Below are 15,338 nucleotides of genomic sequence, written 5' to 3'. Positions count from 1 at the left end.
GGCCAGGGCACACCCCAGCGGAGCACCCCCAGACTCTGCGACGCATTTCCTACCCTGTGCGGCTGCCCAGCCCGCCTGACCTGAGTCGATAGCCACAGCGGTCATCGTTTCCCGTGCTGAGCACTCCTACCATGCCGGGGCCTGTGCCAACAGCCTCACTTAATTCTCACGGCCCCACACCGCAAGGACACCACTGCCACTCTGCCTGAGGCGGAGCAGAAGGCTCCGTGGGGTTCAGCACCTTGACTCGGGTCACTCCGGCAGCGGCAGAGCCAGGGCCTGGCCCCCAGGCAGTGTCGCTCCAGGGCTCCTGCTCTTAAGCACTGGGAGCTGCCTCTCCACACGGGCGTCCCTGGCCCCAGGAGCACCCCGAGGCCCAGGGAGGTGGAGTCAGTGTCACGGGGCAGAGGCAGGATCAGGACGCAGCTCGAAGTCCAAGTCCAGGAGCTCCATGCCCTGCAGGACCCTGTGTCCCAGCCCACCAACACCTGCCCCTCCATCACCAGGGCCGTCTTCGTCAGAGGGTCGGGGCCCCTGGCTTGTTTTGGACGGGCTCTGCCCAGGGGGCGCTAGCTGGAGGACTTACTTCTCTCTGTTGAATACGATGAACTCCTTCCGTACGGTCTCCAAACACTGCTGCAGGTGGCCGTTCTGTCAAAGAGCACAGAGAAGGGACTAAACGACAGAGCACAGTCTGGACAGACAGGGCAGACTGACCTAGATGGGACCTCGGACACCTGGGACAAGCTACGTGTCTGGCCCTGATTGCCTGGGTGGCTGCATCCAAGGGGAGCCTGGCAGACAAAGCTGATTTTCTCAAGTTTAAACCATTAAATCCAACTTAAAGGTCAGGTTAGAATGGAGGGAGGGTTGAAAATCATCAGATTGGTTTCCTGATCATTCCTTAGGCTCGCTTAAGAGGCACGACGAGGGCCGGGCGCGGTGGCTCACGCCTGTAATCCTAGCACTCTGGGAGGCTGAGGCGGGTGGATCGCTCGAGGTCAGGAGTTCGAGACCAGCCTGAGCAAGAGCGAGACCCCATCTCTACTAAAAAAACAGAAAGAAATTATCTGGCCAACTAAAATATATATAGAAAAAATTAGCTGGGCATGGTGGCGCATGCCTGTAGTCCCAGCTACTCGGGAGGCTGAGGCAGGAGGATCGCTTGAGCCCAGGAGTCTGAGGTTGCTGTGAGCTAGGCTGACGCCACGGCACTCACTCTAGCCCGGGCAACAAAGCGAGACTCTGTCTCAAAAAAAAAAAAGGAGGCACGACGAGAAATTCATGCCAGCTGCTTGACTTTTAATATATTTTTATAGAGGAAGGGGCTGTCATGCTGTGTGTTCCCCCAAAAGACATGCTGAGCCCTAACCCATAGTCTGCACAAATGTGACCTTTTTGGAAATAGAACCTTTGCAAATGAAATCAAGTTCAGATGAGGCCATAGTGAATTAGGGTGACTGGTGTCCGTACATGGAGGCCAGGAGAGGGCACAGAGACACAGAGAGAAGCAGGCCATGTGGCAGTGGAGAGAGAGACTGGAGTGAGACATTAATAGCTGCAAGCCAAGCGGTGCCAAGCATGCGGCCACCCCAGGAGACAGCAAGGAGGGCCCCTCCCCCATGGCCTTCCTGGAGCGCATGGCTCTGTCGATACCTTGATTTCAGACTTCCAGCCTCTAGAATTGTGAAAGAATGAATTTTGGTTGTTCTCAGCTGCCCAGTTTGTGGTGTTTGCTATGGCACCCCCAGGAAACCAACACGGTGGTCCCTGAAGGCAAAATGCCCCGAGCCACCAAGGTCACAACACAGCAGAAATGTGTTTCCAAAGGGGCCGAATACCCTGTGCAGCAGTTGTCGTTCAGTGTCGTTTCTCCTCCTCTTCCTCAGAGCTACACGAGCCCCCTGCCTGAGAAACAGTGCTACCAGGAAGCGTAAGGGTGTGACGCCCGACCTGAGGCAGTTCTCCCACAGTTTTGTACTGAAAAAGGCTGACTGTTTGATGCTGGCATTTTATTTACTGCCAAACCAGGTAATTGGAAAGGAGAAGTGAAATGGGCCCTTCTGGTGGCAGAGTAGCCTTGCTCGGTCGTTTCCGTGGGAGGGGAACACTGCCCCCCTCCGGGGACTGCCCCTGGGACGTGCTCACCAGAGGACAGCTGTCCTTCGTGCCATCCTTGGACCTGTTCTTTGCCAACCTCTTCTTCTTTTTGTGAAGTGGCTTGGATTCTAGAATCATTTCTTCAAGTTCAAATGTGGGATCACAATTCAATCTCCCTTTCTAAAGGGAAGCAGAAAAGAAACCATGGTTTGTCCGTGTCCCCCCAGCAGTGAATTTTCTCTCCATTCATTCATCCAGTCAATCAGTCACGCATTCGACAAACGATGATTGCTACTGTGGGATACGTCAGTTACATCTTTTCTTTCTGATGATGAAAGCAGCACATTCCCACTGCGTGCACCACTGATCCGCACATCCCACCCTGGGGTGAGCCCACCCTGTTAACCTAAGTCTCCTTCCTATGCACGCTTTTCACATGAAGGTGAGTTCAGCTTTCCAATCGGATTTTTTTCACTTGGTATTTTATTACATACACATTCTTGTACCATTACTATCTTTTTTATAAATCATTCTAAATAACCTAAGAAAACCATTTCTGGTCAAATCTGCCCGACTCCCTGTCCTGGTGCCCTGTTCCAGGAGGTCAGGAGGAATTTTCGTCTCCCTGCCTTCCTAGACTTGGGCCCCAGGTCCCTGGGCGGCACTTTCAGTCCTGAGCCCTAGCCCTGGTGACAGCCAGGACCCCAGTCCCTGCAGTGGTTGTGACATCAACAGCTCTGGAGTCGTTCTACTTCTGCAGCTTTCTGACCTCGGACAAGTTTCGTGACTTCCTTGGGACTCAGTTCGCGACCTGTAAGGTTTGCATAACCTCCTTTACAGGGAATTACTAATATAATATCTGCAAAGTATTTCAAGCAGGGCCAGGCGGGAAGCAAGTCCTGTCTGCACGGGCTGTCTCTGTGCCTGGTGGACCAGGGCCTGCTGTGACTGGGCCAAGAAGGGGAGAGGCTGGGGGGCTCAGGGCCAGGCAGCCCCACCCTGTACCCGTGTGACTCTGGGAGAGACACACCCGCGCAACCGACAGGCTCAGCTTCCTCTTAGTGCACAGTGCAGCCTCCCAGAGACTGCCAAGGGAAGGCTTAGCTGAGATAGTGTCTGCCAAGGGTCTGGAACAGCAGCTGCCTGGCCCGTGGAAACCTTCACTAACTGGCCATTCCCTGCCGCTCCGCAGCCCCCCGCCTCCCGTGGGTCTGCTGGCCTTGAATCCAACTCACAAGGGGGGTCCTGCTGCCTGCAGACGAACTTGCCTTGGCCAGGCTGCCTGACCTGCTTGGTATCAGCAGGCACCCTGGTCGCGGCCCGGGCAGGAGGAAGACACGCTTTGCAGACGGAAGAGGGGCAGCGCTGTCTTCCCACCTGCCGGCAAGTCACTAAACCTCTGCGGGCCTCTATTCCTACAGCTGCAAGAGGAGGGTAAGGAGGATGATGTGAGAAAGTGCTGGAAAGTCCTCAGCCCAGCCCAGCCACACAGGAGGTGCCCAATAATGTTCCTGCTGTTGTCGTGTCATTTGTGAGTGGATGGAGTGGCGTCCTAGGTCCTTTGCACCTTAGTTTCTCAGTCCTAGAGGCAGCGCCCCCACCTTTCTGTTGGGACCTGATGGGATCCCTCCCTGGGTCTCCTGGTGCCATGGCCCTGCCCTCCCGGGCCCGGTGCTGGGCTCCTGGAGACGTTTTTGGTTGTCACAACCCAGGCAGTGCCACTGGCAGCTCAGGGGCGGAGTGTCGATGCTGCTGAACATCCCACAGGGCACAGTCAGCTCCGCCCGGAAGACTGATCCCTCGCTGAGGGCCGAGCCACGGCCGAGCCTCGCTGCACGTGGCCGTAAGTGCCCCGACAGCTGGCACCACGACTGTGTGCCTCGCTGCGGGTTCCCTCACGCCCAGCACAGTGCTGGCAGCGGTGGGTGCTCAGCGAACACAGAAGGAGTGACAGTGGTGACAAGGAAGCCTGTGTTTTACCTGTAACTGACTTTCACTGGCCAATGAGATCCGGTGGAAAAGGGGCTGAGAGACTGAGACTCCAGGACTGAAGCTGTCCTGCCCTCCAGGGTTGAGCCATCACCCCTGCGGCTGCCCCTGCTGTCCCTGCTGTCCCCAAGGCACACCTGTCCACCCACACGCACATGGACACACTCCCGCAGACACACATAGGGGCACACACGCAGAGACACACACGCAGACACACATTGGCACACACAGCTGCACAAACACACAGACACACACACAGACACACACAAATGCTCACACAGACACACACAGACACAGACAAACACGCAGGCACACATAGAGAGACACACAGGCACACAGGCACACAGACACACACAGACACACACACATGCTCACACAGACACACACAGACACAGACAAACACGCAGGCACACAGACACACACAGACACACATGCACACAGAGCTCGCACGTGGCCAGGGAAGCCCACTCGCTCTCACAGTGGGAGGCAGGAGGCGCCACCTGAGCAGCCCTCTATGCTGAGCCTGCTGGGCACATGTCCCCACGGCCCGTTTCTCGTGACAGTGGGCAGGGTGGCGAGGAGGAGGGGCCGTCTGAGCCCACGCGGGTGACAAGGAAGGCCTCCCACAGGGCAGAGTCCTTAAGCACAAGCCGATCTGGGCAGGTGGAGGGGCCAGGGGGTGGGGACAGGCATGTCGAGGCCTGGAAGACGGGGCAGCCTGTCTGGGGCCGGCCTGGGGGGAGGGGAGGCAGCGTGCTGAGGGTGCAGCAGGCGCGGCCTCCAAGGACCACCGGGCTGGCTCCCAGGCAGGGACACGCTGTCTGCGCGACACTGGACACGGAAAGCCTGGTGCCAGCCCAGCTCTGCTGCCGGAGCACTCGGCACAGAGCCCTGCCCAGGCCGCGGGAGACCCGAGCTCGGAAACGTGCGCCCGCGGCAGCCGCTCCGTGGAAATGGAACCGGGAGCCCTGGATTCTGGGGAACCTGATTTGTGGAAACATTACTTTTGTACCAAAGTGAGTGACAGAAAGGAATCTTTAAGATAATCTGACAGGAAACACCTCCCTGGGGTGTCTGAGGCTCCCCGGAAACCAGCCTGGTGGCCCTAACAAGTCTCTTCTGCATTCTGGGCCTGAGTCCCCCCTACTCAGACAACAGGGGTTGGAGTAGGGAGCAAGGAAGACCAGCTTTTGTGGCCGCTTTTAGGCTCACAGCACCACCAGGCAGGGCAACTGTCACACAACCCACTGTCACAGATGGGCCAGGGGAGGCCTGAGCTGCAGGGTGAGCTCTGCAAGGACACAGAGGTGGCTGGGCTGGAACATCACCCATTTGTCACTATTCCTCTCTCTGAGAGAGACTCAGGTCGTGGCAGGAAGGGGCCACAGGTGGCTTCCGTGCAGGCCCCAGCTCCCAGCATTCCTCTCCCGGAGGTCAGGAGCCTCCTGTCTGCTCCCTGTTCCTGGCCTTTGTAGCTCCTTCTCCACCTCCAGCCAGAGCCTCCCCCCGGGTCCCCACAAAAAATGCGAATCCAACACTTGCACTTCCCTGCCTCGAACACCCCAGTTTTCAGGAGACAAAACCTAAATAAAACCTTTACTACGGCCACCGAAGCCTTCCTGGCGTGACATGCACCCCCCAACCTCATTCCTATTATTTCTGTCTGGTTTATTCCGTACTAGCGGTAAAGCCTCCACGCTGCCTGTGAAGCCCAGGCTTTGTGCTGCCTCCAGGTGTGCGGTCTTGGTGATCCCTTGGCCGGGGGGGTTCGGTGTCCAGCCCTGCACGCCCGGCCCTTCACTTCGTGCAGATCTCTGCCAACTCTCCCGGAAAGAGGCCCCTGCCCCCTCACCTCCCACCCCGTCTCCCTTCTGCTGAGCTTGTTCTACACGTGCTGACTGCCCTGGCTGGGGCGCTTATTGCCTGTCCTCCTCCACGAGGCGGGCAGCTCTCCCCAGTGCCTGGGCCTGTGTGCACAGGAGGCAGGACTCAGTGGAAGACGAGGTTCAGCACCTCCAAAGGAACCACCGCAGGAAGAGAAGCTGCACAGCTGGGGCCTTGGCAATCAGCCCCAAGTCCACCCTGACTCCCAGCAAGATGTGAGCCCTTTGGTGCTCAAGTGGCCATGGCCAGCAGAGGGCTCACTGGCCAGCAGCTGGGGCCATGCTTTGCACCAAGGTGGGGACCCTGCAGAGGGGTGGCAGGACACCTGCCAGGACTTCCACTCACATTGGGCACAAAGCCGGGCATCAGCGTCTTCTCAAACACAGCGTCCCAGTTCATGTCGGCCAAGTAGGGCACACTCTGCAAGTCATGGAGGCTGGACAGGCGGCTCTCGGGGTCCTTGGTCAGGAGCTGCAGTCAGAGGACAAACGTGATTCCTTTAACTGGGCACCTTCCAAGGTCACCGGATACTCTGGAGGAGGGAGTCTCAGGACATTTAAGGAAACTGGGCTCTTCATGCACCATTAATGTCGTGCCCTGTCTGGGTCGCTGTTGCTGGAAGCACCGTCTGCACCCATCTCCTTGCAGCCAGGGAGGGACTGAGGGCTCAGGCCTTTCTGCAAGGTCGTCCGCAAATGGACTGTGGAGTGGGACCAGCGGTTCAGGCCCCGTGTTCCCTTCTGGGACTAGAGCCCTGCACCGGGCTGCCTGTCACTGATGTCTGCAAAGGTTTCCGGTTAAAAATGAAAAGCACTGGCCACATCATCTTAGGACTTCCAACTGGGTAATGGGAGGTATCAAATTGTAATAAAATCTATCCCTGCACAGCTATGAGGTGACCTCAGTGACCTAATGGGGTGGACTCATTTGTAGACAAGGGGACAATTTTTAGCTTCTCCTCAAATTGAGTTTCTGCCTAAAAGGAGTGATGCAGTATAAAAACAGCCAACGAATATTACCTGGCATCCAAACGGGGCCTCCAGCGTTTCAGAACACTGTAGTTTAGCAGGTGTCAAGAGTATGGGGCTAAAAATGCAAGGATGGAGGCCCGAGCCCTGGGACTGCACTCAGCAGTCGTGTGACCCTGGGTGCGCTGCACGCTCTGCACCGGCTGCCTCCTGTGAAAGCAGGAAGAACGGCAGCTCTCCCACTTCCAGCCCGGGGGCAGGACGGGCCCAGGGGGATTGGCAGGGCCTGGCACGTGCTAAGCAAGGGCGCAGGCAGCTTCTGCAGGTGGAGCTGGAAGTCAGAGCCTGCGCCTAGTTCACTCTCAGCTGTTCCTGCAGAAATCTCCCAGCTACACCCAGTCAGTGGGCTGGAGTCACACCACCCCAGGGACACCTGGTGGGGATCACACCCGCTGGCTGTTGAGGCCATTCTGCAGGGGCTGCCCCAAGACAGTGGGTGCCAGTTTGAACAGACTCCAAGTCAATGCCATATGGGGGTCACTGCGTGCGGCAGCTATTCTGAAAGCGTGCTGATGCCCACGCCCGGGCCAGATTCTGAGTCACTGGGTGGGCTGGAGGTGCCAATGTCAGCAGTATGTTAGGCTTCCAGATGATTCTAACAAGCACTCAGGGTTAAGAACCACTGGGGTCTGGGGTGGCGCCTGGAAAGGTGCCTTTCTACCAGGTTCCCACGTGGCACTCGGCTGCTGGTCCTGGGCCCACACTCTGAGAACCACCGCTTTATTCTAACAGCAACAGTTCCTGTGAGAAGTCAGGAGATGCCCGATATCTCAAAGCTCAGTGGGTTAAAAGACCATTTGTAGCAAAGATTTCTAAAATCCATATGCATTAAGTGTTTCTATTTATTGGGATCCCGCAGCCGAGTGACAAGAGCCGGGAGGCTTGCTGCCACAGGCTCAGTGGTCTGAGGCTTGCTGATCTGCGTGCACTGCCGAGACAGTCCTCATTCCGCGGCAGCAGAGCTCATCTGACTTTACTGCTTCCAGCCCTGCTGTGCCAGCTGTTTTCTGCCCCCTCCTCTGCTGGTATGCCTGTGTCCACACCAGCGGACTGCAGCCCTCGGCGGCAGGCTGGTGGCTCCCACCCCTACCTTCTTCAGCAGGGCCACCATCCCCCTGCACCACGCGGACGAGTAGTGGACGCGCTCCACCTTGAACATGTTGAGGATCTCATCGATGGGCGTGGCTGAGTGGATTTCATACGGCCTCTGCAACCAAAGGACAACAGCCAGAGTCAGAGAGAGGGCCACCAGGAAGCCACTATCCATAGGAATTGAGATTGTGTAGTTACAAGGGGCGATTTATTCTTCCCCTTTACGTAAGAGTGGGTGCTCCTCTTTCATGGCAGGGCGGGTGGCTCAGACCCATGTGCCCACAGGAACCAGGCCTGGGGGGCAGTGCAGGACCCGGCAGGTGGGTGCTGCTGCCATGGACACAGGAGGGTGGGTGGCTCACCAAGGCCATACAGCCGGTAAGAGGCAGAGGCAGGATTCACTCACAGCAGCCTCACCCCAGAGTCCCTGCTCTGGTCACAGGATGGAGGGTTGACTCTTGCCACCTAACGGGCACCCAGGGACAACTCCAGTCACAGACCCCCCGCTGCTGGGCTGCTGGGGGGCCTCAGCCCCACTTGGTCTGTCTGGGCTGAACTGGCTCCTAGAGTGGGCAGGGCGGGGACGGCCGGTGTCTGGCTGTGGCTGGGCTGAGTGAGGAGAGGTCGCTGGGCTTCTCCCCCTGCTGTCCTCACCTGCCATCCCCTCCCTTCAGTGAGGACACGGAAGCTCTGCCCTCCCCCAGTTTTCGAACTTGGTAGAGTGTGAAGCCTCCTAACTGTGTTTTTTCGGCATTGCCAGTGGCGATTTCTTGCTTCTAAGCACTTCTCAAGCTCAAAGCCTTTCTTTTTTTCTTTTTATTTATTTCAGCATATTACGGGGGTACAAATGTTTAGGTTACACGTATTGCCCTTGCCCCACCCGAGTCAGAGCTTCAAGCGTGTCCATCCCCCAGACAGTGCGCACCACACCCATTATGTGTGTACAAACCCCTGCCCTCCCCCTCATCTGCCCGACGCACGATGAATGTTACTGCTATACGTGCACTTCAGTGTTGATCACTTAATACCAATTTGATGGTGAGTACCCTGGTGCTTATTTTTCCATTCCTGGGATACTTCTCTTCGTAGGACGGGTTCCAGCTCCACCCAGGACAATATAAGAGGTGTTTCTTGACTGTGACCCTGGGGAGGAGCTCAGAGAGCGTCTGAGCCTCAGCTCTCCCCTCCCTTCCCCACCCCGCCTCCCACTGAAGGCACAGCTCTCTCGGAGCCCCCTCACCCTCCACCTGGCCACCTGGCTCTGTGGTCCGAGACGCTGCCAGGTCTGCAACATGGTCAGATGTGTCGGGACTAGAAAAGCAGTCATTTCCCCGGCACACGCGGTGCAGCAACTGCGCTGGCCCTGGACAGTGCCGAGGGATGAATTCATGATCAATCCATGTGATCTTGGCTGTCTAGTACGGACTTCCCTCGTTAATACTCAGCAGTAAAATTGTTGCTGTCGGTCTCCTCCACGAAACTGGGGCTCCCTGAAGGGGGGATTTTATCATGCTCATCTCTGTGTCCCCAGGCCCTGAGCAGTGTCTGCCATTGAGCAGGTCCCAGAGCACGGTGACAATGGACGCATCAGTCCACCCACAGGTGTGGACTGGACAGTCACCGTGAGCCAGACACCGTGCTGGGACCCCGTGGCATTTAAGGCACTGGCTCCAACCTCATGGAACTTGAGTTCCCACAGGGCTGCTGCGGATAGAGGGTGCCAGTCCGAAGGGGCGAGGGGTCCTGAGCTCTGGGTGGGCTACAGTTCCCTAGGATGAAGGAGCACCTTTAGTGTCAGCAAACCAGGCCCCTGGAGAAGACCTCTGCCCGCACTGTGTGCCTGAGCTGCTTCTGATGCGCCACCCGGAAAGGGGCCTTTCTCCGACCAGCCGCCTCCCCCCGCCTCCCCTATCTGTTAATTACACGGGAAACTGTTCATTTCACCCTGCAATACAGGGAACAAAACCAAAACCTCTGGGCTCTCTTGAAGGGCTAATGAACTTGATTCACTAACAGTCTTTAAATATTTCTTCCAACACTTTTTTCCTCTGGTGGGAAGGGGTGCGCTTCCAGGACTGGGCATTTAAACATTTCCACCTAAAGGTGCTGCCTGCTGCCGCATTCGCGGGACCCCTTTGCCCTCACCAGTAAGAACGACCAACACCAGGAATGACTAAGACCCAACCGTAAGAGTGCTCCCTATGTGACACAAAGCTCACAGAATCTGTATGAGCTGGTGACTATTGACACAGGAGACAAAACAGAGGCACGGCACCCTGGAACTGGGCACTGAGGGTAGAGGCCAGAGTGGTTCACCGAGGACCACTCCCATTACAGGCGGAATTGTGTCCCCCGAAATGCATATGCTGAAGTCCCAACCCCCCAGGACCTGACTTGATATAGGGTGTTCACAGACAGAATCAAACCAGCATGAGGTCGTGGAAGGAGGCCCAATCCAACCTGCCTGGTGTCCCTATAGCAAGTGGAAGGTCTATACGAAGGGGGCGTTAAGGCACAGAGCAATGCACACGCAGCGGAAGAGCGTGAAGACACAGGAGGAAGACGCCCGCCGCCGCCCGGAGAAAGGCCGGGTGCAGGTCCCTCGCGCACAGGCTCAGGAGGAACCAACCCTGCCAACTCCTTGATCGCAGACTTCCGCCCTCCAGAACTGCGGGAGGACACATTTCTCTTGTTTGGCCACCCGTGTGTGGAACCGCAGCCACCCTTGTCGTCGTATGCAGAGCCTGATTGGAGGCGTCTGACGCCTGCTTTTGTCTCCGCAGATGGGCGCTGGAGTGCGCAGGGCAGACGCGGTCCCTCCCGCACCGCGCTCGCCACCTGAGAGCAGGCAGCAGTACAGAGTCCTGGTGGAATGGGCACTGGGCAGGAACCGACAGGAGCACCTGGCGCACGTGGGGGAAGGGCGCGCTCTAGAATCTCCACCGGCGCGGGTGGCAGGAGACCAGGGCTCGGGACCACCACCCGCAGATGGACCGGGCCAAGAGCTCGGGTTCCGACTCTTTAGGGTGGCTGCTTCCCACCTCTTTGCCTTTTATATAATAATAAATGATTCCGCTCACCCTAGGTGCCCCTTCCCGTGGAAACCCAGTTGCTGGAGCTGTGGGGACCCTGGGAGATGATGACTGTCACCTCCTCCCTCAGTCTGAAGGTCAGGAGCGGAGGTTTGGGGATGGAAAGAGACTTCCCCAGCATCCAGATAGACCCGGGTTCTCATTCCCTGCTCTTTCTGCCATGTCACCAGAGCCTGAGAACCCAAGCACCAACTAGAGAACCAGCCGGAAACGAATGTAACGACCTCTCTGATTTACATGTCATTCTCTATTTCCTTCTTGGTCACCGCAAGGCACTCATCAGTTCTGCTTTCCCCTCGGACTCCCAGTGCGCTACGTGCTCTCTCCAATCTCTGCAAATCTCCCCCTTCCCGAGGGAGCCCGACCACTCACAGCAACAGCGATGGTCACAGCGGGAACGGTGGCTGCAGCACGCTGGGCCCCACCAGGAGGTGACTCAGAAACAGTCCGACGCGCTGACTGCAATGAGCTCAGCCTCAGGCTCCAGGCTCAGCCCCACCTGTCTGGGCGGTTGCAGAGAAACCCAGGTCCCTTGGCAACGTGACCGGCAGGTATTAAGATCAGAACCGTGGCTGCCGGTGGTGAAGGACTCTGCTGATGCTAGTGCTCACTCGCCGGCCCTAGGCTGTGTGGACGCAGAACAGCAGGTGGTGTCTGTGAGGTGACCTCGTGTACTGCTGGTGAGAGTGACGGTGGCAGCAGGACACTGGACACACTCACCATGCAGGGCGGTGCATCTCCACTCCAGGAAACTCAGTTTACCAAAAAATGCCAGTTTACTAAGAAATAGAGAGAAGACAGAGGAAAAGAATTGCCGCAGACCTGTTATTTTAACCGTTGAAGCTGAGCCGGGCCTTGGAGACTACCTAAGCCAATGTATTTTCCCCAAATCCTTTTACTTAAAATCCCAAACACGGAGCAGATGAAAGTGAAGAACCATTCCGCAGGCGATTTAAACCTCTAAGGCTTGAAGAAACATTTTCCCCCTCCGGACCTGTCGAGTCATTTCGGCAGGGCTCTGAAGTCCAGAAACACAGCCTGAAACCACTGAACCTTCAAGAAGGTCCTTCCCCCACCCTTGAATGGAGGCCAAGGGGCTCTGACTCCTGGCACGGTGCTCTGTCTGCTTTACTAAGGGACAAGAAGTCAGCACTCACCCCAAGGAGCCTCCCGTCTTTGTTAGGCTGACACACCATCGCTTCTCTTTCTCCAGCCAGAGCCCCCCACCTGCGTACCCCCAGTTCTCAGTGCCGCCCTCCAACTGGGAGCCCCGGACACCCCTGCTCCCTGGCCTCTCTGCACCCTCAAGCTCCCTGTCCACACATCCCCGAAGAGAGGCGCTGCCTGGGTCAAAGGCCGGCACGTGGCTGGTGGGCCTGCAGCGAGGGTCAAGCCCTCCGGGCACCAGAGAGTGGGCTTTCAGGGCCCCGCCCCCCATATTGAGACCCCCCCCCCCCCCCGTGCAGCGCAATGGGCCAACAGCCTTGCACGCGGGGTCTCACTCAGTGGCCTTGCTTACTCTACGGCGGTGGTTCTCAGCCAGGGACAGTAAGTGTGTCCCCGGGGGGTACCTGGCAGTGTTTGGAGACACGTTTGGTTGTCATAACCGGGTGGGGGTTTCTGCTGGGCATTGGTGGGTCGAGGCCAGCGGTGCTGCTGGACCCCCCACCATGCAGAGGGTCGTCCCACACCACCAAGAATCACCTGGCCCCAAGTGTCCACAGTGCTGAGGCTGAGAAGCCTGGTGCTACGGGCCTGTGCGGCTATTCCCACCAGACAGGCTCACCATAGATCATTCAGAGACTGTGCCGCAAAGCCAGGATGTGAACCCAGACATATGTCATGCCACAGATCACACATCCACTGTGCCGCCACGTCCCTGCTTAAACACCATGGATGGCACCACACCGTCCACAGAGAACGGCCAAATGCCCCAGCTGGCCTCCGGGTCCTTTACAGACTGTCCCCTGACTACCTTCTGACAGGTGGCTGGGCCAAACTATCTGCAGAAGCGGGCTTAGCCCCCCTTCCTCCTCTGTGCTCACACCATTCCCTCCAGACACGCATCTATGACCCAGCAGAAATGCCGCCTCCCTCAGAAACTCTCCCCTGCTCCCCTACACCTAAGCCATCAGAACGCTACCTGCATCTACCTGTCTTGTGGCATCTTCGCCCTCTGCATGCCTCCGGTGTACCCCTGTGTCCCGGCCGCACTTTCTCACTTAGTCCCACAGTGACCGCAGGTGGGCTAACGCTCCTTCTATGAACGAGGAAGCCAGTGCTCGGACGACGCAGCGATTTAGCCCAAATCACAGCACCGAGAAGCACGGGGAGTGGTGGGGACCCATCTCTGCTCGCAGAGCCCGCGAGCCTTCCTCGCTGGCAGCAGCAGGACGCGAGCCAGCCTCTGCCCTCGCAGCCAGTCTTGGTGACTGGAGGTGCTGACTTGGGAAGGACGCAGGCTTGCTCGCCGGCCCTCCCCCAGCAGGGGTCCCCCGGCAGGGGTCCCGGGGCAGGGGAAGGAAGCTGACCCACCGTTCGTCAGCAGTCATGTGCTAGGTGATTTACATCATCGGAATCATTTAATTCTCAAAGCAACCCTGTTGGGTAAATAGAATTATTAATTGTTTTTTGTTAATGCCAAAGGATTCTGAGCACTGAGTCTGTTTAAAAGCCTCACTTAAGATCCCAGATGGGGCACCTGTGGAGTCAGCGTTTGAGCCTGTGACAGTCCTCTAAGATTCTTTTTGTCTGTTATGAGGAGGCAGCTTTTGGTTGAGTAAGGGGAGAAAATTTCAGCCATTAGAGCTGTCCAAAAATGAAACAGATTCTTTCTGGCGGTAAGGAGCTCCCTGGATCCTGAGGGCAGCCAACGAACAGGTGGGTGATCACCTGTCAGCCTTCCAGGTGGGGTGGGACAATGGCTGGGTGGAGGTGGAGGATGGGTGTCTCTTCTCTGTGGGAGTTGTCCTCATGGCTGTCCCCGTCGTGTTCTCGTTGGAGGGTGTGGTCCTTGTGCCAGGGTGGCTGAGGCACCGGGCTCTAAAGGGGATGCTGGTGGGCGGCACCTGCTTGGGCCCTTTTCTCTCTCGCGGCAGGGCTGCGGGGGAAGAGCTCAGATTCCGGTCTGGGATCAGAGAGAAGCTGGAGCCTGTTCGTGTCCCTTGTCCAGGCTGCAGGCTGCATCCAAACTCACAGGGCCTCAAGCCTGCCAGTGACTCTGACCCAGTCCCCCTGCTCTCCTTGCAGAGTGCCTGGCTCCTCGTGGGGACAAATGGCTGTTCTCAGGCCACGTCTAAAGTACTCCTGGGTCTCTGGCCAACAAACCGTATTAATACCTTCGACTTCCCACTGCCCATCGCTTTGAAAGCTTCCCGACTCTCAGATCCTAGAACGCAGCCTGGGAAACCCCCATTAGGACTTTCTCTCATCTTGCGGAAGGAAGGAGCCCCCTGGACGCTGCCAGGGGCGCTGTCACTGGTGTGACTGAGGAATTGCAAGCAGGAAGGATGACGCCTAAATTTACATAGTCCATGGGTAAGTGTGAGTGTGTAGTGCTTTTGACTACATCATTTGTTTCTACTGTGAAAAGTAGAGAATAAACTATGTGTATCAACCTGTTACCCTTTGAGTCAAAGATTAAGCCAGGAAACAATATCTGGGAGAAAGATTTACAGGTCTTCTCTCACTCCATCATGTTGTGCTCACGCCCAAGACTCTGACCCCACTATTCACCTCTCCCCGTTCTGTTGAAAGTGGCATCGGGGCCTTTAAGCAGAAAACTCGGAAGAATTAAAAGTGAAACGGGTTATTTGTGGTGCGGCAGGGCCCACTCCATCCTTGGGGCTCTGCCGAGCCATCATCTGCGACTGCGCTGGCCGTGAGGAATGGCGGCCAGTGCTCTCTCTGTTGCGGGCGTCCAGTCACGCCAGGGCAGCCGCTCGCCACGGTCATTCGTAGGAGTGAGCACGAAAGACGAACAGCCTCTGGCAGACGCCTGTGCACTCCGGTTGGCACAGCGTCATGGCCCACATCGTCCTTTGAGCATGTGCCAAACCCACCCGGCAGAAACAAGCAAACCTGTGGGACATTCATCCTCTGTATTCAGTGCCTACGAAAGCGAACAAGTTCATATTTTCTTTGCATTCTAAAA

General features: G+C 57.1%; 1 protein-coding gene across 2 annotated transcripts in view; it reads right to left on the bottom strand.

Moving 5' to 3' along the window:
- STK32B (serine/threonine kinase 32B) overlaps window positions 1-15,338 on the bottom strand; it is a 230,401-nt gene that overhangs the window by 15,066 nt on the left and 199,997 nt on the right. For both annotated transcript variants that reach the window (XM_069496004.1, XM_069496003.1), the window contains 4 exons: window positions 8,092-8,208; window positions 6,319-6,444; window positions 2,149-2,280; window positions 587-651 (listed from right to left, as the gene is read on the bottom strand). In XM_069496004.1, coding sequence (XP_069352105.1) covers window positions 587-651; window positions 2,149-2,280; window positions 6,319-6,444; window positions 8,092-8,208 — 440 coding nt within the window. The remainder of the gene's footprint in view (window positions 1-586; window positions 652-2,148; window positions 2,281-6,318; window positions 6,445-8,091; window positions 8,209-15,338) is intronic.

This window comes from Eulemur rufifrons, chromosome 20 (assembly GCF_041146395.1).
Source record: "Eulemur rufifrons isolate Redbay chromosome 20, OSU_ERuf_1, whole genome shotgun sequence".
NCBI lineage: Eukaryota > Metazoa > Chordata > Mammalia > Primates > Lemuridae > Eulemur > Eulemur rufifrons.
The sequence above is the reverse complement of the archived record's forward strand: the minus strand, read 5'-3'. Positions and strand labels throughout refer to the sequence as shown.